At 39.0% G+C, this 25,863-nt stretch overlaps 1 protein-coding gene across 2 annotated transcripts in view; it reads right to left on the bottom strand.

Moving 5' to 3' along the window:
* The window catches only part of PTPRQ (protein tyrosine phosphatase receptor type Q), a 103,041-nt gene that overhangs the window by 23,436 nt on the left and 53,742 nt on the right, over positions 1 to 25,863 (bottom strand). Inside the window, exons 41-54 of one of the 2 annotated variants that reach the window (XM_083573278.1) lie at positions 25,556 to 25,707; positions 24,327 to 24,468; positions 23,497 to 23,769; positions 20,145 to 20,471; positions 14,729 to 14,850; positions 11,134 to 11,320; positions 10,141 to 10,385; positions 9,674 to 9,740; positions 7,697 to 7,852; positions 5,814 to 6,036; positions 4,860 to 4,933; positions 3,889 to 3,988; positions 2,861 to 2,989; positions 302 to 346 (exon numbers count right to left, since the gene is read on the bottom strand). In XM_083573278.1, the coding sequence (XP_083429404.1) occupies positions 302 to 346; positions 2,861 to 2,989; positions 3,889 to 3,988; positions 4,860 to 4,933; positions 5,814 to 6,036; positions 7,697 to 7,852; positions 9,674 to 9,740; positions 10,141 to 10,385; positions 11,134 to 11,320; positions 14,729 to 14,850; positions 20,145 to 20,471; positions 23,497 to 23,769; positions 24,327 to 24,468; positions 25,556 to 25,707 (2,242 nt within the window). The remainder of the gene's footprint in view (positions 1 to 301; positions 347 to 2,860; positions 2,990 to 3,888; positions 3,989 to 4,859; positions 4,934 to 5,813; positions 6,037 to 7,696; positions 7,853 to 9,673; positions 9,741 to 10,140; positions 10,386 to 11,133; positions 11,321 to 14,728; positions 14,851 to 20,144; positions 20,472 to 23,496; positions 23,770 to 24,326; positions 24,469 to 25,555; positions 25,708 to 25,863) is intronic. The other variant, XM_083573279.1, reaches the window with a different exon arrangement.

The raw sequence follows: 25,863 nt of genomic DNA, 5'->3' as shown, positions 1-25,863 counted from the left end.
GTTTCTAACCACAGCAGGGCTATCTCTTGCTCATCCCTGTAAGGGAATAGAATATTACATTGATATGGAGCAGTACTAGTATATAGCACTACTGAGAACATCTCAATTTTTCGGCCATCTGGGAAGACCCTGCATTGCCTATTGAGGATCATTTTACAGTACTAGAAGTTTCAAAATGTGCCTAAGGCACTGAGAGAGCGAGCAGTTTTATCAGATGAAAGCCAATAAAGCATAGTAACACACAAGTGAGCACAGCACACTAGAAACCACACAGGGGCTCTTCAGCCATGCAGTAACTTACTGGATGACAAATATCTCCTTGCGTCTAAAGAAAAAGGAGGAATATCTGGAAGCAAAACCCATTCAGAATTAAGTTTTCAAACAGGGGCAAGAGTTCTTATTTAGGTAAAAGGTTGCATATATTAATTGATGTGTAGACTTTGAGAAAAGTGCAGAGCTTTAAATACAAAACCTATGAAACTTTCATGCTTTTCTCCTGAAGTAAACTACTAAACACAGGGGGAAAAAATGCCCAGAAGCAGACAGTATAAGTCAACAGCTGTAACTCTGCCAGCCACGTTCAGTTTGCGGCAGTGAAATTTTTGAGCAAAGTACTGTAATGTAAGCCACCCATCTTCAAGCTACATCATATGTTACATTAGGTGTCTGCTAACCCAGGCAGTTGAATTTGCATCAGAAACATGGATGAAAGTACAACTTGGCTTCATAATATGTAATTCCAGCCTTTCTATGGACCATAATTTGGGAGGCTACAGGTTTTCAAGGTGACATCTTTCATTTAGTTTTCTGTGACTTTAATAGGACATAGTAATTCTTGACAGAATTCATCAGTCTTTAAATTAGAACTCATTTCCTATAATATAATATTTACATTTTTTCAAAACCTAAAATAACTAGGCTCTGTACACAAATTAAAATACAGGGGCTTTGATGGCAAACTGGACCACACAAACAATATTTGTGGTTTTTGTGGGGGGGGGGTTAAAAAAAACCTTGGAAAACCACTTCAGGTTTGGGGGTGGGGCATTGAAAGGGAATACTCAGAAAGCACAAATAGGGTTTGAGGCAACAAGGAGGAAATATTGCACACCACTAGTACTAGCTGTAAAAATCAGCCAATTTATGTGCAATGATCACACAGAAGACTAGTTCACAGCATAAGGTGAATGCACAGGAGTTGAGGACAGGGTAGAATTCCTTGTATCCTGTAGACATGATTGCTGCCACCAACGTGAGCAAATACTTTGCCAAGTTAGGTGAGCTCCAGAACTTGGGACACTAGAGCCTTTTTACAAGCGTGAGTTGAAGTACATTTCATTCACTGTTCTATCCGTAAACTTGCACAAGTCAAAATAGGTGGAGGGTCAAGCACACTGTGCTACCTTTCATGCAAGTTTGGCTCACAAAGACTCTGGGCTAGTCTCTCCTGAAGACAGGACAATAAGGGCTGAACTATATGGGAAGTTAACTGTGCAGTTCTGGCCTTGAGTGCAGGTCACCTTCCACCTCCACACTCAAAAACTGCCAGTGTGTGAGAGACGAGAACTGGGACCTTAGAATGGGGGTAGAGGAGCTTTACTTGCCATCCTGGCTGAGGTCCAACCTGGATAGTCCCCTTTCTCTCCTGCAATTTGCAATGAAAAAACATCTGATTGAAATCAGAGGGACTTTTTTTTGCAACGCAGATTGTTGGAATGAGCCCTCAGATCCAAATCACGAGAGAGCAAATCATTAAAGCACCCCCTCCGCTGCACCTCTCATGCTACAATTCCAGTGCAGAATCCAACGCTGGCAATTTGTTGGGGAAAATCCATCCAAAGAAGTGCAAAAGTACCCACATATGATCACGTGTAATTTGGCCCAAAATTATTTTGCAATTTGATCCAAAACCAATTCATGGTTAAGTATTTCTATTTAACTTGTTTAGTGTCACTAAACTCAGTGGAACTAATTCAGCATACATTCAGATTCTCAGGCACAGATTCCTCTTTTGGTGGTACATTTTGATGTGTTACCTTAAGAACCCACGCTCATGTTTTCCAATACACATTTCCTTGCATTGTATCAAGGACCATGCACAAGCAAATGTAAAAAGAAAAAAGAAGAAGCCTTTTGGATATGGCATCTATAATGGCCCTGAGCTGTAGACTGGGATGTAATAACTTAATATGAACAATGTTTATGTTGCATGTTGTATCTTTGAACTGCAGTCTGCTCTTCTTCCAGGGAGCTCAGAGGGCTATACATTTTCACCTTCCCTATTTCATTCTAAAACAATCCTGTGAGGTATATTAGACTGGCCCAAAGTCATTCAGTGAACTTTATGGCTGAGCAGGGATTTTAGCCCAGGGTTTTCCTGGTCCAGATTGAATGATCAATCCAGCACAACAAACTGGCTTTAGTGCTGACAGATTTTTGAAAGCTGGTCACGTAGTGTAGGGTGACATGTTATCAAATGACTCTGAGTCAAAGTGAACAATCAGCAATATGCTCCCACCGTATTAAGAGTGACTGCATATTAAGTCTTCAATAAAAGACTTAATGTCAAAACTACTCAAGAGAGATTACATTTGTAATGATAAAAATAAACAAACAAGGAGCCAATGTTCTTGGCAGAATTATATAACGGTTTGCATTTTGGTCTTGTTCCAAAGTGGGGAAGAAAAAGTGATTTTCTGAATTCCTGAGAGAAGTGTCTGGAGGTCACCCTTTGAAAAAGGATCTTTGTGACCTGTGTAAATAAGAACACCACAAAACACTTCCAAACAAGTAAAAGGTCACAATGGGGTCATGACTGCAGACCCCCAGAACTACTGTTTTGCCTACGGAGTATGCCTACCGTGTAAATCTCTCATCCTTCATTTCCAGGTCTGCCACTGTGATCAACTGATCTAGTTTGAATTTGGTGTCAATAATTTCTGCATCCCGTGGAGAGTATGTGCCTCCTTCTTTTTGCTTTTGTCGAATTCTAAGACAAAAACCATAGGAGAATGAATGAGAAAGAACATTCAGTATTATTCACTGGAACTTTAATAAAGTATGTATTTATGCTTTCAAAGTGCTAGTAGTATGAAAACAAGAAGAAAGTTATAAAGTCACAATCTGCAAATGCCAGTAATTGTTATCTATTTCTTAGCATTGCTGTTGTGATTTATTACAGCACATTTCCTAGCATTTTTGCATATCAAATTAAGATAGAAAAACTGAGATTTCTATTTTTCTGTGTAACCCAGGAAATTGGACTTTTAATCAAATTTAGCAGCATGATGACAAATTAAATATATTACCCACACACCCCAAAACATTACTTTACAAAAATTAAAAACACCCCCCATCTTATAATTCTTGCTGCTGCTACACAATCAGCTTCCTTGCTTGTAACAGTTCTATTGATTCCTTCTAATATTGACTCTCCTGTGTCATAGACCAGAATTGAGTAGAGGTCAACAGCAGTGACCGCAATTCTGTTCAAGCTGATTTGTACAGATTGAATTCAGTAAATAGTGAGGAAGGACCCTTAATTTTTCCAGTTCCTAACACTATTTCTACACTTCATAGAATCACAGAACTGTAGTGTTAGAAGGGACCCTGAAGATCATCTGGTCAAATTCCCTGCAATGCAGGAATATGCAACTAACCCATATGGGATCAAACCTGTTTGTTTATAAACAAAGAAACAAATAAAAAGAATAAGACTTGAGTAAATCCATCTCCAAAAACACAGCTATACATTGCTATACTTCTCTGATGTGTCTTACTCCTGCTTTCCAATATGGGACCCAGTGGGGGGCAGAATTAATTAATTTCAATGAATGAGCAATTTAAATTCAAGGATAATTCAGTAGAAACAAGTGGAGATGCACATACCTTGCAAAAGCATAAATTGCAGCCACAAGGAGAATTACAGATAGTATGCACAATGTAACTGCAAGTATTATTTCTACAGCTCTTTCGGAAAGCCCATCACCTGTAATATAAAGGAAGCCCAATGGGAATTGAAACATTAAAGACAGACTATGATGGCAATACATGGCTTAGTTTTGTAAACACGTTTTATGCAAAGTGCTTCTGCTAAATTTGCCTAAGCGCACACCATCACAGATTTTAGCAGAGTCCAAAATGTTTTTATTTTAAGGATCGTCTACTGTCAATGTGATCACCACAGTTTCCCTAATGCAATTATATCAGTAGGGTTGTGCTGTGCAGAAGATTCAGGGTGGCTTATGGACAAACAAAAAATGGAAATGCACAAGTGCCCACCTTTCAAATTAATATCATGAGTTACTGCATGCTTGTAGCTCCTCAAAGGAAGCTGAGACAGGACACCAGTATGAGCGTATAACTGGGAGGTTGCATAGTCCCAGTCTAAGCAAGACAGCAGTTAGTGGTGCTGCCACAGATGCACAAGGACTTTTTGCCTTTGCTGTTATGAGCCATAGTTTCATCCTACAAAAGGTTTCTACAGCTCTGGTGGAAGACAGATGGGGAAAGACCATTCTGAGACACCCTAGGGGCTGTTTGAGCAGTTCTGAACATAACAAAACGGTGACATTACCTGCAAGTGACCCTGGGTGGGACCTTGCATGTTAAGCTGTCAAGCACCCCTTGCAACATCTGAAGAAGAACTTGTGTGAGATAGATGGGCAGGCTGTGAGGGGAACTGGAGCTGTGAAAATCAATGAAATCCTGCACCTTGATTTTTCTGTAGTGTGCATGCAAATGACATTCCCATAGCAACTGGGACACGGCCACAGGTTTAGCATGGCTGTTGTTTTTGCACAAGTCGTACAGAAAACTTGGTAATGCTACAGTAAGAAAGCATAGTGACTTCCCTTTACCTAAAGTTTTGATGGGATCAGAGTAGTCTGAATCTGTAAATTGTCCTTTTATATTTGTAGCTCTGAACTTAAATCTGCAAGAGAAATATAAATAAGTTAGAGAACAGGAACTACCATGGCCAGACCAGTGATTCTTCTCACACAGAATTTATACTGTATCTAGAAGCACCCAGAACAAATTCCAAGGCAAAATGAATCAAAGTCATTTACGACTTACAAGTTACAGGTTTGGGGATATTTATTTATAGGTATATGCTGCTTTCCCCAAACTGGTCTGCAATTAATATCCTTAATATTATGTGTTCCTTGACTGAATGAAGGAGGCCAGCACAGGGGCATACACAGGCTCCCATTCCCCATAATAGCTGATTTGTTATGTAGGTCTCAGTCATACCCTTCTAAAACGATATGGAATGCAGGTCACACATACTTGCAAGAGTGGGGTCTAAAATCCATTTGTGTTATCTTCTTAAAGGAGGTCAGTTAATACTTGGATTAGGAAAAATTTTGCTCTGAGATAAGATCTCTGTTGTCTGCCTGTCTCTGTTTCAGCACAAAAATGTCTCCAATAACTTACAGAAAGTGACCCATGTCTGGATGCTTGAGGTACAGTTTACACATAACGCTAAGTCAAATGATAGCTAACCAATGGTTTGGTTTGCTTAGAGTTTCATCAGAACCTACGCAAACCTACTACCTTGCTACCTGCTCATCCCATGTACTGGTAAAAAAACAAAAAGGACTGCAAGGCCCCCATGCTCTAGATATTTTCATAGTTCGCAGAAAAGGGATGGCAGGTTTCAAAAATAGATAACTCTCTAATTTTGTTGCAGCTAATATTTGGTTGCCACTTTTTAAATGGGCCTTAAAAGAGTGGCCCATGTCTTTGTCCTAGTATTCTGTTATTTGCTTATTATCCATTATGCAGATAGAAAAATTGAGTAATATACTTACAAGTACTGTCTCCTGGGCTTCAGTGGGCCATTACAGATTTTTTCTTCACTGCCTGGTATCATACATGTACTATCAGCCCCAATTACATATACATCATCTTTGCTGCTCAGCCCTTCATTTCCTTCTGCACATGGTGGGTTTGGAAAGCCCTCATTTACAAAATACGGTCTTGGTTTTCTGAAGTAGGCATCATACCATTTGGTTACATTGCCATCATGCTGAGCTAAAGTCAGAAAAAATAATGATATTTTATATTCTGAATACATCACAAAATAAAATTGGTATCTGAAGAAGTAGTATCTGAAGAAGTGTGCATGCACACAAAAGCTCATACCAATAACAAACTTACTTAGTCTCTAAGGTGCTACTGGAAGGATTTTTTAAATTTTGTTTTGACTACAGCAGACCAACACGGCTACCTACCTGTAACTATAATAAAATTAGATAGTCAAATAATTCTGTGAACGTATTCTACGGAATAGAAAAAGACACAGAACTGTGTAACTTCATTTATCTTCCTATGGAAGAAAGTACAACTTCTGTCTATAAAATCTGTAAGATAGATTGAACGAATACAATTCATTTTAAAATGTAAAGTACAAAGTAATGTTGAAACATTGCTTCAACAATGTAAAGAAACTGACAGAATTCTATTAAGTTCTCCTGGGCAGCAATGGAGAGGCCCAGAACCCATGAAGACTAGGGACATGATCTTTCCCCTGGCACCCCCTGTCCCTGGGCCCTGGCTCCATCCTCTCATTCCTGTATTCAGAGCTCCTGCTTCAAGAATAGGAGGGGGAGATATAAGGAGCAAGTAATCACTCAGGAAATCAGATGGCACCATGCTCTGCTGACCTGAGGCACCTTTCTTTCCTTTACATTGAAAGGGCATCATCAGCAGTGCCCTTCAGCCTACGAAACTCCCTCTCTAGGGATGCATAATTGGCCTCATCAGTACCAGCATTTAAAAAAAAGCCCCAGAAGGCCCATTTTTCCCAGCTGGCTTTTTTAAGGATGATTTTAAGGTGCCTCCTGTTTTAGAATAGTGGTTTCAGTCTGTTAGTTTAAAATTGTTTGACAGTTTTATGCTGGGCTGTAAACTGTTTTAATTTGTTGTTATTGCTCCTTGTTTGTGAAACCTGCGTTTCTGTTTTGTTTTATTTTGCAAGCTGCCTAGAAAGGACCTTGCCCAATAGCAGGGATGTGCAAACTCAGCCCCAGGGGCCAAATGCACCCCCCAGGCCTAGCTCTGGGCCCCTTGGGACTCTCCCCAGACCCAGCTGCACCCTTCACTGGCTGTGCATCATTAGCAGCTTGAGTGCTTTTGCCTGGCTGGCATGTGTCCTTGAACTGTGATATTGCCTCTTGCTTGCCTGGATGGAGGATGGAGAGAGATGCACAAAGTGAACATTCACTGCTTTGCTGACTTCTATCCTGCTCCCAGGCATGTAGTTTCTGGTTGACTGCCTAGAGGCAAATGTGGCCCTCAGTTCTATAGGGTGGGATAGAAATTGTGTGTGTATATACACACACACACACACACACACACTTTCCAGATTTTGGCACATGAAAAGTCCATAAAACATAGATTAACGTTTGTTCTGTGCCCAGAAAGCACAGGTCGGAGTGGTTTTTATTTCCTTGCCCCGCTGCTTTCCCCCAGAAAGCACTAAATCAGAGCAAATGTTAATCTGGAGAAAAACCAATTGATGATTGCTCTGATTAAGCAGTAAAGATCAGGTTTCACTGGGAGACAGAGGCGGGGTAAATGCAAATCTGGATGAGCCCTAAGCCTGCACATTCAAATAAAGCAAAAGGACAGAACAAAGTAGAAAAAAATGAAAACCCCTATCTTTACATTTAAGGGGGAAATATTTCTATACCTCCAGCTTCTGCAACAAGAATTTGTATTTTCTTGATGGGCCCATGGTCATCATTATAATAGCAAACCGGCATACGAATAGTAATTGTTGTAGCAGTGACAAGCATTCCACTGGTATCATAAACGGGAACTGGCTTCTTACTAGGCCTTGGTGGTTCTGTTTTGAGACAAATATATGCTGTGATGCTGTTCTGTTCAACAGTCTTTTTATATCTACTACTGAGTCAAGTAGTTTTCTACTTAATTAAAATCCCCTTGATGAGGGCTTCCAGATGGGAGCTGAATATTGCAAAGAAGTCATTAAGATATTGCGAACAGGTTGTTAGCAACATTTATTTTTAGCTTACTGGGTTTCCTCCAGAAAGGGTAAATCTAGATTAAATGGGGGACGACGACACATGCTGGCATTTTAATACAAATAACATTGTGTGAACCATGCAAAAAACCCACATGCATGAGGAGCACTGATCCCATTGCAAACACCCAATATTGTTCAAATAGTGCAGTTATATAAACCCATAAACCAAGGCAGCAGACCATTCAGAACTTCACCACAGCAGCCACCAGAATTGCTATTCGAATGGTTCCTCCTTTCATCCCATTTTTTTAGGATGGCAAGGTAAGGGCAATTGCCCCTTGCAGGATTGAAAAAGCGGTTGGAGCTATAGGATGATTATGCTATAAAATCAGAGGTGGACAATTCCCCCCCCCCATTAATGACCACATCAGTTGAAGGCAATCTCTTGGGGGCCACATGACAGCTTGGCTGGTGAGGTGGTATTAAGCATGGCCAGAGATATCCCACACTCAATAAAATCTCAAGAGATAAAAAAATTGGTGTGTCTTATATACATTTCTGAAGGCCTGGGCCACTCCCACTCCCAACGTGATTGGCTGTCTAAACTTCCAAGGTGCGAATCATGACTCTGAGTTTAAGGACCAATGGCAGAGGCCCAAATCCTGAAATGTTCTGTGATTGGATATTGTGTATCGAAACGGAACACTGGGCCTCAGAATCCTTAGTCCAGACTCAAGCTCAGGCACAAACAGACCACAGAATACATTATAGTGTGGAGTATTGATATGAGAGAGTGTGTGTGTGCATATCGGGCTGCAGTGGTGACCGGTGGGGCTGAACATGTGGGGCTCTCTTGTCTTCTGAAAGCAGTACTGCTGCTTACCTCAAACATTTCAGGTCAAATACTTATGGTGTATTTGGACAAAAAATGTGGTACTTTTTTTTAGCTTTGGTACTTATATACAAATAAACATATTAAATCCTTCTAGAGCAAACTGAAAAAACCTCTAATGCAAATTGCCCCATTCGAAATCAAAATTTCCCAGAAAACTCACAGCACAATGTTATAGCTAGAAAAGATTAAAATAATGTACATTCCTATACCAGCATAATTACTTGGACATGCATTTCGCTGGTTTCAATGGGACATAATTCTTAGTAAAGCTGCTTATGATTGCAGCCTTAATGTAAATGATAAATATGTTGATTTAGCGTCATTGCTTCTTTTCCAGAACCTAATATTAATTTACCTTGGCTACATCACAGGTACTGCTCAAAATTAGTCAAATAATTAATATAACTCAAGTTAGCATGAGGATGGGAATGGGAAACAGTTGATAACACCACCTAGGACTGTGGTTCCCAACATGCCCCACAAGGGGGCAATTCGATTTTTAAGGGGGGCAATTTGAGAATGAGTTATTAACAGTTAATGGCCTTTTAGGCTTCCTCCATGGGAATAGGAGTTCACTTTTTGAATAATAAGAATTATATGTCACAGGGGGAGGGCATCAGGATTTTAGAGATGCTTAGGTGGGGCATGGCAAAAAAAAAAGATTGGGAACCACTGACCTAGGATGTGCATAAGAGAATGGTTTTGGTTTAAAAAAAAGAAGTTGACTTCACATTTCTTTTGCATTATCTTTATTTTAAAACTATGAAATCATTACATGAACCTACCTTTAATGTCTGTTGTGATTTTAAGTTGGATCTTTGGCCCTGCACCAGCACCATTGATTGCATAAACCTAAATAAAAATGTTTAAATTATATATATTTTCCTATATCTCAGTCTGTTTACCTTAATCATGATAGACCTACATTAACTTGGACTTATTTCATGCATGTACACACACAGGGTGTGTGTGTGTGGAGGAGTATTTAAATTCTACTTGAGTAAAGTAAGACTTTGACACTTCACTGAAATCAGTGGGGCTTACTTCTATGGGTACAAGTTAAGGCTGGCCCTATGCATTAATTGCATGTAGTGTGATAGATAGATATATACACACACAAACATAATAAACATAATAACTGGAAATCAAGTCATACATTAATTAATAACTTTTAAACCACTCCACAGTAAAGTGCTCTGGCTTAGCTTTACTACTGATTGTGTTAAAGAAAGAGACACAAAGTTCAACTTACACTGATATTATATGTATGTCCCCCTTTTAGTCCCTCTATCAAAGCAGTGACTGACTTGTTTGTCCTGTCAATAACACTTAAATTATAGATCTGGAAGACAGTTGGGTCATCTTCTTTGTATACCATTGCCTGATATACTTGAATATTTCCACTGTGTTCAGATGGTGATATAAACGTCACTTGAAATTTTGTTACTTCATCGGGTATCTTCTGAAATGTTATGTTGTTAAGTGGGTCTCTGGGCACTGAAAGAATGTTCAACAATTTGTTTTTAAAATTACAATTATATTTATTTGCTATATTTATATTTCAGCCATGTTTGGATCTCAGTTTACATGTACATCTAAACTCACATGTGATTTTGGACACTTTGGTCTTGCAATTACTCTTTTTAGGTTTCGGTTAAAAACAAACCACAAGCCTCAGGAGCCTTTGTAAAAAATGCAAATACTAGTATACATCCAGCTTCTAAAACATTGGAGAGGAAAAGATTTAAGCTTCATTCAGATGTGGGGTTTATTGCATTAGTTTTACTGATTATAATGGCAGCTTCTGCCCTGATTTCAAATGTGCCTTTTATACTGCCGTACCTTTGTTTTTTGTTACGACAGAGTGGCATTCACAAATCTGAGACCAGTAAAGAACTTCAAGCATCCTTTTCAACTTCAGTGCCCATTAAAGGCTATGTGCAGAAACCCAACTCATCATTCCTTTTCCCTGAAATTGCATCCCAAGTGCCTCGCTTACCACTGCTTAGGGCTGTCACTTTTATGAGCAGTGGCTATATGCCTTTACCAAGGGCACAACAGGCAGAAATTAAGAAGTGAAGCTGTTTCATAGTAGTGATGGCTGTTCTAGAGTTACTATGGCCGAAAGGAATGGTGGTATTTCCTGATATCATAAACTTCATTTACAGCATAGAAAAATTAATTGCTTCACATTTTCTTTTTCCAAAGAGATACTAAGAACAACAAAAAAAAGGAAACAGCTCACCTGCTTCAAAAGTGGAAACAATGACTGCAGGGCTAGATTTGCCTTCAATATGTGCAGCATGGATATCTCCAGTAAAAGCAGTGACCACTACAGAATACCTTGTAAATGCCCTTAAACCTGAAACATCAAGGTTTTTGTCCTCATCGTTTGTTTTGACGAATGAAGCTTTATAGTCATCAGTATCTACCTATACAAAGCAAAAACAAACAAACCAAAATTAGGGCAATATTTAACAGAACAGTGTAGCATAATGGCATATAGGCAATACAGTGGTACCTCGGGTTAAGTACTTAATTCGTTCCAGAGGTCCGTACTTAACCTGAAACTGTTCTTAACCTGAGTCACCACTTTAGCTAATGGGGCCTCCTGCTGCTGCCGTGCCGCCAGAGCACGAGGTACAGTGGTACCTCGGGTTACATACGCTTCAGATTACATACGCTTCAGGTTACAGACTCCAATAACCCAGAAATAGTACCTCGGGTTAAGAACTTTGCTTCAGGATGAGAACAGAAATCGTGGTCCAGCGGCGCGGCAGCAGCAGGAGGCCCCATTAGCTAAAGTGGTGCTTCAGGTTAAAAACAGTTTCAGGTTAAGTACGGACCTCTGGAATGAATTAAGTACTTAACCTGAGGTACCACTGTATGTCATGAAATGGAAAGCCGGGTTACCATCTACCTGCTGTTTCTCATTTAAAACTGCAATGAATATATAGCTAGCCTGCATTTGTGGTGTTCTGAACTGGAGGGTCTTGCTTTTCCTTACTCGGGAATCTGTAAGAACACCCTCATGCTGCCCTTTGACGTGGGGTGTATGAAAAGGAACTCTGTCCTACCAAGATTCATAGAGTGCCACCAGTAACTGCAGGTGTTGCTGCAAGAGGAAAACTAGATTGTATGCGGAAAACTCAGAAAGCTGTTGTTGTCACTGAGTGTTCCTGAACTGCATAGGATAAACCACCATATGACCCTACCTCGTGCTTCTGGTGTCAAAACAACAGCACCAGAAAACACAAGCAAATCCCAAGAACTAAGCAGCAGCAGAAAATAGCTCAGCCAACAAATGAGTAAATATAATCGGATATAAAATCCTTTCTTTGTGACTATCCTTCCTCATGCACCAATTTTGTTTATCTGTGATGCAACAGAAAATAAATTGTATGAATCTCTACACTCACAGTCCCCAGTGGGTCAAGTGTGCAGTAGATGCAGCTGCCAACACATTAAGGTGGGTCAAACATATATTTTCTTTGACAGATGTGCCTTAGTATCCCCACTGAGAGTTAACCTTAACTAAAGATTCTGATCTACTAAACAGACACTCATTTCCTGGGATGACCATCAAGAAACAGTACTGAACTCTTTTGACCCCTCCCAAGTGGCGCTTTTATCCGCAATGGCCTGGTTAAAAACCATAGTTTATTGGCTCAATGAGAATGAGCAGTATGCTCATGGTGCAGGCTGCTCAAGCCAGAGTTGTAGCATGGGCAGGACTGGGGGCGGGGAGGCATCACCCTGGGCGCAGTTTTTTTGGAGATGCACCCTGTCAGGACGTCATGAGCTGTTGCGTACGTCTCATGCCACCCTCCAGCTGCAGGGCGGGTGAGAAGGACGCAACAGGCATGCGCCCTGCCAGCCCTGCACCACTTTTATGAGTCTCACAAAGTGGCGCTGAGCCCACAGGACACTGTGAGTGTGTCCTTCAAATGGCCAGGCTCACCATTGCATGGCTGAGCAGGCAGCACAGGGCAGCCCCACTTTGCGCAAGTGGATGGGGTTCGTTCTGGCAGTGCTCTAGCAGGAGCAACTAGCAGGAAACATCTCACTGCTGGCTCAAGTACTCTAGTACCATTCCTTCCTTGCTGCACTGTGAATGAAACAAGCCAAAGTCTAGCTTGGATCATCCAAACCCAGACTTGTGGTTTGTTTTTTTTCCAAAAGAAAAAACAAGGAGCCCGGGTTTGCACAACACAAAAAAATCAGATTCCTGTTTCATTCACAGTGCTGCATTGGCAGCAGGAGTGGTAGAAAATAATTGAATGTACACAACAGGCAACGGCTGTAAACTGGTAGCTCATTTCCCACATAGCAGATTAAGGCTGTCGCATTTCCATCCATCCCTTCCACTGTAGAAAAAAATACTGATTTGGACAAGTATATTCTGCTTAAGAAGATATTGCTGTGGGAGGGGGGGCAGTGTAGGGAAGAGAGAGTTGAGTCCAGATGAACAAGTTATAAATTCCTGCTCAGTAAGGAAACGTAGCGGGTGGCCTCAGTCTTGCAGCCAAAAAACAAACAACAAAAAACAGCAAAGAGAGGGAGAAGTGGCTGAAAAAAGCAGATAAATTCCAAAAGAATGAAGAAGAAGAAGAAGAAGAAGAAGAAGAAGAAGAAGAAGAAGAAGAAGAAGAAGAAGAAGAAGGCATTGCTTTCTGTTCACCAGAACTAAATAAGGTTCTGCACAATGCAGATAAAATTGGCTGGATCAGGTTATTTAGGAATAATTTACTTGCAAGCTCAAAAAAAGGCTAAAACAACTGTAACTTCCGTATATCAACATAGTAAAAATTATTTTAAAATATACAGAATAGGGAAGATTTGGCTTTTGTTTTAAAAACAGTCTTAAAGTTTTTACATCTACAATGAAAGTCTCACTAACTAACTAAAATGTTAACATAGGAATTTTGCTAAATACAGCTTGTTTTTGGACCCTGAAGCAGTAACTCTGTTTCCCTAAAGAGTAACAAAATTTTATTTCAGGATTTTCACTACAGACAGATGGATAGTTTTATTGAAGCAGCGGTGGACCTGTCTATATAGACTTCACACCTGTAGGTACTGATCACATAGAAGACAGTGCTTAAGAAGAAACCATTCTTTAAAAATAAAGCTATATACTCAGTGCTTTTTTTCCTGAGGGTTCTCAAGGGTACGCAGTACTGGCACCTTTTTTGCTAAAAGAAAAGCACTGGTTAAAAGTGTGGCGCTTACCGTTAACAACTTCATGGTGAGTACCAGCACTTTTTTTCTAGCACCCCATATATCCCTCCACAATGGTACCTTGGTTCTCAAACTTAATCCATTCCAGGAGTCCGTTCGACTCCCAAAAACCATTAAAAAACCAAGGCGTGACTTCCAATTGGCTGCAGGAGCTTCCTGCACTCAATCAGAAGCTGTGGAAGCCGCATCGGATGTTCGGCTTCCGAAAAATGTTCACAAACCGGAACACTCACTTCTGGGTTTGTGGCATTCAGGAGCCGATTTGTTTGGGATCCAAGTCATTTGAGTACCAAGGTAACATTGTACTGGCATATATGACTTGCTTTTTCGGCATTGTCCTATCTGTGACTTCACATCTTCTCCTGTCATAGATTGCTGGTACTTCTGTCTAACTGTACCACCTTGTAATGTTTCCTTCACCACAAGTTTCCCTCGTAATGTTTCCCTCAGCATTCAGGAGAAGAGCTTTCGAGATAAGAATTGTTATTTCTAGATAAGCCCTCTGCTTCAGGATCTTTCTTTAGAAAATAAGCACTAAATTTATGTAAGGTATCAGGTTGTACCATTAATAGTCATAGAGAAAAAAAGCAGTGGCTTACTGAGGTAATGTCGATGAGGTAAAATGTTGGTCCAGTAATGATGACAGGCTCACTCCAGCTAATATTAATACTGTAAGGAGATGTAACTACCACAGTTACATTTTCAGGAGGAGCATCTGGAACTGGAGAAAAAGTAGAAAACATATCAGGAAATACAGTTAGCTCTCAAAAATATTTCATTCGGTACAATTTTAGTGAGAACAATAAATGGTATTCACGCTTTTTTTTTTTTTTTGGCCCTGTCACAGCATTATGCCCCTGTCATAGAAAAAGTCTCTAGTGTTGTATATATTGATTTTAATTGCAGCCAAATTAGAAATATAGGAACTGTACGTGTGATAACTGTATTACCCAAAATCTAGCAATATAGTTTTGTGGCAGTCAACAAAGGCCCAGTAAAATTGGGCTCTAATCAACATTTTAACAAAATATTATAAAATACATTGTGTTTTATGGCAGTCACATTACTTGTGTGGTATCCAACTAAGTCATATTCACAGCAGTCCCACTGGAAACAATGGGGATGGCTGTTGATTTCAATGAGTCTACTCTGAGTGTAATTAACATTCGCTATCACATGTAAAGGGAACACATGCCATAAATAAATATGGGCATTCATATTTAAAATAATAAACTGGTTTAATTTAGAGGTAGCCAATTTAGTACCCTCCAGATGTTGTGAACTACAACCCTCCTCAACCTCAGCCAACTGGCTAATGGTCAAGGATGGTGGGAGTTGAAGTCTACAGCATCTGAAGGTCACCATGTTGGCCACCTCTGATGAATTTCCTCTGATGAATAAATGAATTTCCTGCCAATACAGTAATGCTTCCTTCAACAGTTATTCCTTTACTGAAAATGCAGGGATATTTGCATAGTAGTATTGACTGCCTCTCTGTAAAAAATCTACACCATGAGGCAAGTTTAACATAAATGGTGATAAGGATAGTAAAACAAGTAGTGTAATAGCATCTGGTAGGTAATTTGTGGGGCAATAGTATACTGTTGTCCTTGGTAGGTCAACCAAATTCACATCATTCTCCACAGGTAGCAGAAGTTCCATTATTTCTCTCCTAGTGATCAGTGCTTCATATTATTGAGAGTAGAACAATGATCAGTTAGCCTATTTATAACATTAATGGGGAAGGTGAAGAATAATGTAGAAAAAGTTTGTTTCTTTAAGAGTTAGCTACTAAAAATCAATTAATTCTTTAAAATAGAATGATGGGAACAAATGACTTGATCACTTTATAAAGTAGTGTAATGTGTAAAATTGTCCATTTAAAGATACTTATTCCTATGTTATCATGGCGGGAAAATGCTATATTTTAAACTTTTAAAAAATAATTCCTTTCTGTAAGCAGCATAGGCTTTGTTAGAAGCAAGCTGTGTTGATACTTCTTTCCTTATCTTATTTCTTTACACAGAACACCCAGAATGAATTCTTTCCAAACGGAAATCTGAAATACAATATTGCATGTCCATAGCCTCTCCTAATGGCCTCTGCTAATGTCTGTTAGGATAGTCTTGATACTGTCCATGCCTTTGAAGTTCCATTGATATTAATGAGATTAGGGGTTGTTCATGGGACCTTTTGGGCCAGCCCATGCAATCTTACGGGCTGAGCTGTGTAAGCAGACTGGCCATGCTCTAAGCTCAGCCTGAACCAGTTTTGGGGAACCTGATTGCAACTGTAGCTTTTGGTGAATTGTAGTTAAGAATCAAAGCTGACTGGAGTGGAGTTTGTACAGTGGCAGTAAGCTTGTGGCAGTCAGTGTGTATATGGCCAGCTCAGACTGTGGCAGCATATCTGGAAATCAACACAGGCTGAGTGAAAACCACAGCTGCCACAGACTCAAAAGGATGCACATCTAGACACTTCCATATAAATGCATTCAGGATCAGGATGTGAACGCATTTAAAACTCTTCATCTAAAGTGCCAAGACATCCCTTCACAACTTTCATCATAGCTGAAGAATGTTCACCAAATATACTAAATTTCTGATATCTATCTATCTATCTATCTATCTATCATCTATCATCTATATATAAAACATGACTAGAAATTGGAAATCCGTTAGCTTCAGTCTAGCAGCCTTACAACAAACATATTACACAAACAATTTTTGTGCCAATGGTAGCTGTCACATACTGATTTAAGATTGTTTGTGAAATGAGTCTAGTCGGTAATGGGGCAAGATATCACCATACCCTTTCTCTTATAAATCATAGCAATTTACTCAGTAGGAATGACCTAGTCTTATTCACTCGTTCCCCTATAATCCAATCACTTCCTCTCATGAGCACTTTTCTCCTGGTTTTCACAATAATGCATTTTCTGTAACTAATAACCATCATTTCCTGATTATCATGCTTCTATGCTTGCACAGGAATGTGGGTCTTATGGAGGTCAGGGTCATTTTTTCCCATCCATCTGTGTCCTGATGGTGAGGCAGAAGTTAAGTTTGTTAGCTGGAAGGTACGTCTGGATAGCTTATCATTTTACAGAGCCACTCATCAAAAAGCAAAACTGATCCTCTGATGCTCAAATGCATCCTCTGACTCCAGCACTTTAGTAGGGCTTATGTTGGCACAGGATCTTTTTTAAAAAAAGAAACCAAGGCTATGAGTTATCATGTGCCTTTAAACTTAAATACATGCCTGCATTTTTACAACACTAACATTTTACATAAAATAAGATTATTTGAACAAATATTTTAAAATAAATATTAGATTAGATAGTATTTTTGAAAGGCAAAATTCTGAAATGGAAAGGTATCTTCTATTCTTTTATTACAAGATCTGTGATGAATTAGAGGCAGTTCAGGATTATTCCCTATGCCCTTCAATCCAGCATTTATCTGGTGATTTTAATAAGGCATATAAAGGCAGTGAAAGTGGGGGAAAGTAATTTCTCATAATATAACTTCAGTGGAAGTTTATTGGTCAGACCAATGTCCTTGTTCTGGGCAATTTTGATGAGCAAAGTTGTTCTACGAACTCCTAGACCTTGCAAAGCATCCTGGGGGCAATATAGGTAGAAGAAAGTGACCAGACATATGAATGCAGCTGAGGAGGTCTGGCTTATGCACCTCTGCTGTAGTCCTGGCTTGTTTTATTTTTGCATCCTGTCTACAATTGTTCATGTGCTGCTCTTGTCAGCCTTTGAATCCTCAGGAAAAATAAGGAAAGAATGATGAACAGACTCAATTGACTGCAATCTTTAAATTTGCTTATCAGTAAGCTCAACAATGCGTATCTAGAAACAGGGCAACGGCGTCCTGAATTGCTCAAATGAAACATTTAATGATGGAGAAACAATAACCCTTGTACAGGGATGATGAAGGCAGAATGAGTGTATGGAAGGGAGTAATGATTGCACCCTACCCAAACCTCTACATCCCACTTTCTGAACAGCATCAACATATGTATAAACTGTAGCTACAAAGCCTTTATCTACCCAGTCTATAGTCTGTCCCATGCAGAAAGTCTCAAGAGTTTAAAGCTATGAATTTATGTATAACTCAAGCACTGTGCACAGCTAGCTGGACATATGGAGATCATGTCATGGGCAAAACCAGCTGGAGCAATCCTGGGACTCTCATCCTATGTTCATTCTGTTTACATTGTCATCTGCATTGGACCAATGGTTCTCACAATGCATTGGAAGAAACTATACAAGCAGATTTAGGTTCAAGCTGGGTTGAATGTTATCTTAAGAATCAAAGCAAGATACAGCCACTGTTCCTAGGGTTACTAACTTGGAATGGAGGTAGAGTTCATGTGCCCTTAGCATTGTGTAAAAAGCAGAAAAGCAGGCAAAGCTCACTGACTACGTAACAGAGAAAGCTTTGCTATACATAAACCGACTTCAAAGCAACGAGTGCCTAAAGAGGACAGAGCCACAATCTTTAATAGCTATTAAAAAGAGGGAATTTCTGTATGGTCAGGTTTTCTCACAAGTCTACGACAAGCTGCAGCTGTCAAAAATTCTCCTTTTCTGAACCAAAGTTATGGTTTAATATCATGGTAACGGCAAAGTTTGATTCTTCAGAAAACAGATCCCATTGCAAAGTGGACTTGTATAATTTATCAGCAATGCAATAACACTGCCATCAAACTATTTTATGAGACAGAAAGACAGTTCCTAAGAGGACAATCTATAAAACAGAAGGCTGAGTACTCTATCTAACTATGGGAGCAAAACTCGCATTGGTGACTATTTAATAGTAAGTATCATTATCCTTACCTCTGTGTAAACATGTATTGAATCTTTCCAAAATTGCTAATGTTTTTAAAATGTAAGAAAATCAATTTTAACTTTACCACGCAATTGTCACAGACATAGCATGCATGAGCTGAACCCTGCACTTTCTACTTTGTAATTGCACCATGGCCACAATCCTGAATATCCAACTGATTTAGCCTATTGAATGATAGAACCACCTAAAAGCCTTTCAAAATTCACTGTATCCAAAAAGCAATTTCAACGTTTGGTATGAGCTTTTAAAAGGGAGATACTGTTAGTGCTTGTGAAATTTTAAAGCTTAGTGTACAAAACCCCCAAATTAAAAAACTGCTAAAATAGTAGATTATTGGAGCAAACAGTGACTTGATTGTTTTGGATTTTTCTAGCTAACATTTCCTTGAAAAACTCCTAAGAGAGGATTGCTGAGCACACACAAAAAAAACCACCTTGCCATTTTCTATAGGGGGGAATGTGAAATAAGTTTTCCCTCTTATTTTAAACAATTTATACAGTCTGAAAATATCTAGATTCAGCAGCTGCTTTGGATAATGACCACAACAAGCAGCTGTTAAGATCTACAAGTGAGACTTTTTTCTCAGAATTGCTGACTAGGAATACATTCTCCTGTATATTTCTTCAGAGAATTGGGAATGGTAAGGTTAATTAAAAAAATTAAATCTTCCCATTACACCAAGCTTGTATGTAATAAATGTTCACTAATATCAACTGTACATTATGTTTATGCTTTGAATATGGACTTCCATGATTTTGCTAATGTTTTAGGTGGAAAATGAAGTAGTCATGGAAACCAGAAAAAATTGCTAACTTCAATGCAATATGATTGCTGTCAGACCCTCTTCTTCTTTCATGACTATTGTATACAGTATACCGTATGCTTAATTCCTGAAATATGCAGCACTTATGAATTCCTGAGGATGTAACTGGATATAATTGAATAATACAAGTTCTTACAGGCAATGGATTTTTAACAATGCTTATATACTTGATTGCATTTTACATTTGAATATCTAGAGAGAGACATCGGGGTACCATTGATAAATTCAAGGTAGCTGTATCATCAACTGTGCATAGTTTGAATTATTCCAGACCTTTATAGATTTGATGTCCATGTAAAACTTAGAGGTATGACAGTCATTCTTACTTACAGCCAGGAAGAGTTTGTGTAGAAATCCATGGTGAAGAGGTACCAAAACCAGCATTCGTACTAGCAGAAACTCTAAATCTATACCATCTAAATTTTTTCAGGTCATAGACTGTTTCCTCTGACAAAGTGCCAACAGTATATGAATATTGCTCCTGCTCATATTCAATACATTCAGCAGCTTCCCAGTTGTTGCAATGGATAGATCGTAACTGCGCAGTAATCTTGTAGTTTTGAAAGTAGCCAAAGATAGTAACTGGCATTCTCCATCTCAAGGTCACACTTGTTGATTGTATGCTTGAAAACGAAATATCTCTGGGAGCGCTGGGAGCTAAAAATAATTTTTGAAATGTTATGTACCACACGTTACAGTAAGCAATCAATAGCTTGTGCTTATTGTTGAAAGCAGGGTTATGCTAAACACAACTGCAGTTAAAGATGGTTTAATTGTTTCTCTCTATAAATTGGTAATGATTTGTGTGTTTTGAGAATGATATACATTGGCACACATAAGGGATATTTCCCCTTAAAATCTTTCTGAAAACATTCAATATCGTTAAGACAAACTAGAGCTAAGTTGTGGTTTTTTTCATTCTTTAAAGGGTCCTTGACATTTCTAGAGGTCATTGGAGATTTATGGTCTTAGTTACATTTGTGTTACAAAAGAATACTTGATGAATAGATGTTGGGACCTTTAGGTGGACTGATGAAAAATGTTTGTCCATACCAGATGATTCATGAATGTGAACTTTGCTGGCATAAGAATATTTAGTAAAGTGATCATCACCGAATCACGATGGCTGAGTCATGTTTATAAATTTTGAGTAAGCTGCAGGATTACACTTTGAAGCATTCAAACTAGGAACATCTGTACGTTTAAAAAAACGTTGCTTCTTTGGGTTGGGGTTGATAAGTGTGGAAGAACAAGTATCTGCTTCCTTGAACAAAAGAAATTTCAATCCTGTTCGTATCTGTAACCTTAGAGCATAATTGTTTTGAAGTTGTCTAATCTGTTGCATATAACACTTTATCAAATATGTTACATCACTGAAGGTCAGTATTGGTTTCAGTTGTCTGGTGTATCTATCTCAAGTAGTTACAGACACATTTTGTATAAACTGTATGTGATATTTATATAGAGAAAAGCTAATTTTGGAATACAATTCACATGCAAGTTAATTTAAGTCCAAGAACCTCTGTGTACATCAAAGAACACAAATGGCCAGCCATAGCAGGAACTTTGCCACACTTTGGACATCCACGACAAGAGCCTCCATAATTACAGAGTCAGATGTCCAGGGAACCATCAAATTGAACCCCACAGCAGCAACATATATTGCAGTTCAGAACTGAACTGTTGCTAGGAAATAAGACCCACTGAATACAATGGTACTTATTCTGTAAAAGCCCTACTAAGTAAACATCTAGCGAATTCATAAAACAGTATGGAAGTACAGATGTACACGAAGACTTTTAGCACATGAGGGCAGATCAACATTCACAGAGGAATATGTGAACAAATGTACTTCCTTCCCTGGAACAAAAGGGGGGAAATAGACTGGGTTGTATATATTTCTTACATAGTGAACCAGACCTCAGGAGGGCTAGATCCATTTTTAAAGACTGTATTATCAATATGGTAGTTTAAAGGAGTCACAAAAAAACCCCAGTTAAAAGATAGCCAGGACAAAAATAAGTTTGCTGAATACTCCTTTTTCCTACCAAAGTCTTCCTTAAACATAATATTCAAAAGATGCCTCTCCTCAAAGCAGAAAGAAAACTTTGTATAATTAGAAGATTTGTCTTAAACCCTTCTTTGCTCAATTCCCTTAATATGATTGCCTGTTTGCTGTTTTTATACATATTATGATTGTTAGGTTTATCACAACTTAATTCAGTTTAAGATGGATTGTGGAGAAAATGATTTATTAGGATATTAGGGTGTGGTATATAGATTAACTGCAATATGTACTTTACCAAAGCATGAATTTGAGGGCCGTTTGCTTCCTTTTATTGAAAGGGAGTGTACAAAGACTATATGCAAAAATGTTTTTTTATTATTTAGAACTGAATAGAACTGCAACCTTCAATGGAAGTGCACAGTTTATCAGGCCATGACTTGGAAACCTGGAAGGAATGGAAAAGGGATGGGTATGTTGCCTGCATTAAGACCATGTTTTTAAATATAACCATTTCAAATTGGTGTAAAAAAAATAAAATGCAATTGATGCAGCAAGAAAACAACAGCAATGTTGCCAAAGCAACCAACATACCCAGCAGACAAAGGCTGCCATTAAAGCAGTAAGGCATCCAGTGGTGCCTTTCTGTTCATGGAAGGGTTGAAGCAATTTCCACAAATTCCCCAACTGCTCTGCAGTCCCTTGCATCATTCTCCACACTTTTCCAGAGAGCCTCCCTCACAAACTTTGGAGTGAGTGTGTATGCGAGTACTGAAATCATTAAAGGCATGGACTAATACAAAAGAGATTTACCTAGCACCTAAATCTCATTACATGCCACTACTGACATGTGATCAACATACATAAGGGCTATATAGGGTCTCAAACTGTGAACTCCACCTGAACCCCTGTGACCAGGCCTTCAGCACCTGACCTCATAAGCACTTCACTCCAATAAGAGTTGAACTCTCCACCTTTTGTGAGAAATGTCCATGCTCTGCAACACCCAGGGGCTATACTAGGGGATGCCAGTACAGAGATCAGTTGGGCTCTGCCCATTGCTTAAAACAATCAAACAGTACTTCCAGAGCTGTTGTTCAGAGATTTTCCAATGAGGCAGTGAACCTAATTTGATTTCACTTGGTGTCAAAAATAAATGCTTTGGCAGTGACTCAGTGTTGGCTGTGTGTCTGTGACTAACATAGACCACCATAAATAAGAAGCTGAGAACAACTATAAAACTGTTTCCATTCCTAATCACAAGTCTCCAGTTTCAAGTGGTAGCAACTCAACGGAAAACAATTCATGTGAACATATATTTAAGAATATGTTGACCTAATAATGACCATTTTCTTCTTGTTGTTACTCCTGGCATTTAGGCCAGAATATGCTTATTTGAAAATAAGTGCCACTGCTTTCAATAAAATACTGACTTTCCCGTAAATTTGTTAAAATAGAAAATCATAATTAACACAGCAGAAATCTAAGTTATTTTCATAATGTGGCTTTGCTCCTTTTACCACACTTCTAACAATATCATAGTTCTTAGTCCGTGAATTCATAAGAGTATCCTCTTGTGATATGAGAAACAAATTCATGGATTGGGATAGCCTAGTAAATGTGAGTAGGGAAAATATTATTTACATCAAGTGCAATTGTAACCACAAGAATTGTTACCTGTTTCTGGAAATGTGCTGGCATTGCATAGCTGCTCTTTTCCATCCCCGGCAGCTGTCACAGCCTGTATTTTAAACTGGTAAGAGGTATTTGATAACAAGTCTCTGAAAGTATGCACTGTTTCATTATCAGAAGACAGGATTGTTGAATTCTTTCCAAATGTTATGATGTAATGGGTAATAATCCCATTTGTCTTCAAAGGAGGGTCCCACTGGACTAGGACTGACTGCCAACTGGTTGCAGTACATTGGATATTCTGGACAATATCTGGAGCTTCAAAGAGAAACATGCACCATAGGTTAACATTCCTACAAAACTGAAAGGGCAGTTGCATTAGAGTATACTTCAGTACGAGCACGGTAATGTTACAAGCAAGGGGCAAGCATTCCAGCTATTTGAGATGACAGCATAACTAGAGCTCTTGACAAGAGAGCTATCGAGGGAAGGCCTTGGTTTAGCACTGTGCCGCAATGCAAAGAGAAAGAGGGACAATAGACTTACACAAATGGGTTTCAACAAGCAACAGCTGGGTTAATGACAGCTTTCATGAATATTGTTGCACAAGGGACAAGGACCTCAACTAAGATGATAGCCTGTCAGCTTACAGAGGAGTCCTCCCAGTCCATCTGATGTAGGAAACTGAAGGAAGCCAAGGTTGACAAGCTGAGAGACAGTCTGCTCCTATGACAGACAACCTACTTGGTAGGAGAGGTAAAAGTCCTAAACCAACTTCTGAAAGCGAACTTGCCCTGGATTGCCCCATAACTTAAGGTCTCTTAAGTGTGCAGGGGGGAAAACCCCAAATAGTATTACATTTCAAGCAAGCTAACCTGATTCCATTGTGGTCAGCTGAACAAGATTGCTGAATTGATTGCCGTTTCCAACTTTTGTGAATGCAGAAACACTGATGAAGTAAGTGTTGAACGGTTCTAGTCCAAGAATATTAGCTTCATTGTGTGAACCTGAAATGTTCTTAGATGAAGAAAGCAATTACTATAAAATTGCTATTTTTGCCAGATTTTCCACAAAATTGAAAACAGAGACTTGTTGCACCTTAAAGACTAACAAATTAAATACAGTGGTACCTCAGGTTAAGTACTTAATTCGTTCCGGAGGTCCGTACTTAACCTGAAACTGTTCTTAACCTGAAGCATCACTTTAGCTAATGGGGCCTCCTGCTGCTGCCGCGCCGCCGAAGCACGATTTCTGTTGTCATCCTGAAGCAAAGTTCTTAACCTGAAGCACTATTTCTGGGTTAGCGGAGTCTTTAACCTGAAGCGTATGTAACCTGAAGCGTATGTAACCTGAGGTACCACTGTATGGCATTAGCTTTCATGAATTAGAGTCCATTTTGTTAGATGAATGACACGTTAGGCTCAGTTGGCTGCGTATATATGGAATTGTAGAGGGGGGAATGGAAACAATGGGGTCAAATCACAATTAAATGCCATAAGTACAGCCCGTGACAATTCAATTTAAGGACCATTCACAACAGCAATAACTGGCATCATCCTAGTACTGCTAAGTTCATTCACATCTAGGGGATGGACAGGGCCTTGTGGACTATATTCACAGGTCAGGTGGGTGTAATCAGTCCCATGGGCCAAAGCTTCCCCACTGCTTGTTTATTTAGTCTACCCCCCCCAAAAAAATTCTTAAGGTGTGACTCCCTGTCCAATAAACTGGATGAAATGTTATTGTAAAATATAAACTAACCCAATTCACCACTGGTCATACATATATAGGCAAGTCTGTAAAGGCACAAATTATGGTAATGAGAAGTGTCCAGGTTAAGAAATAGCCTTCTTTGATTTACTTTGTACAACTGCCTTAAATTCACAAAGGGCACGTGAACGATTTAAAGCAAATCCAAGAAATTGGGAGCACTTTCCTTTCAGAAATTTCTAGTATGAAATCTACAAACTCCTTTTTATAGTGGGCATAGTTCAGAGTAGTTTTGAGGTCTTATTTCCTAGTAACAGTTCAGTCCTGAACCGCAATATATATCTTAATTAATAATATTAATTATATGTATGAATATAACATTAGGGTTACAAACCTGATAAAATGTAGTTTGACTGCAGTTATCCAAAATGTTAAAAACGTATCTTTGAATAACACCATTTGGTTGAGGGCTTGGATTCCATTTCAGCCATACAGAATTAGATGTGTAATTGGCAATTGTCAGGTTCTCAGGAGGAGCCAGTGGAACTATGAAAAGAAACATCATTTAGCTGTAACACTGCATATCCTACTTGTACATACAGATATTTTGTAAAAGCAATTCACTCTTAGAGATTTGACATGCATTCATTTAACATCTTTCAGACCAATATAGCAATGCTATTAGTTCTATTAGGATAATTG

Source organism: Podarcis filfolensis, assembly GCF_964270895.1.
Source record: "Podarcis filfolensis genome assembly, chromosome: 10".
Lineage (NCBI taxonomy): Eukaryota > Metazoa > Chordata > Lepidosauria > Squamata > Lacertidae > Podarcis > Podarcis filfolensis.
This window is presented reverse-complemented; position numbering and strand designations above follow the sequence as displayed.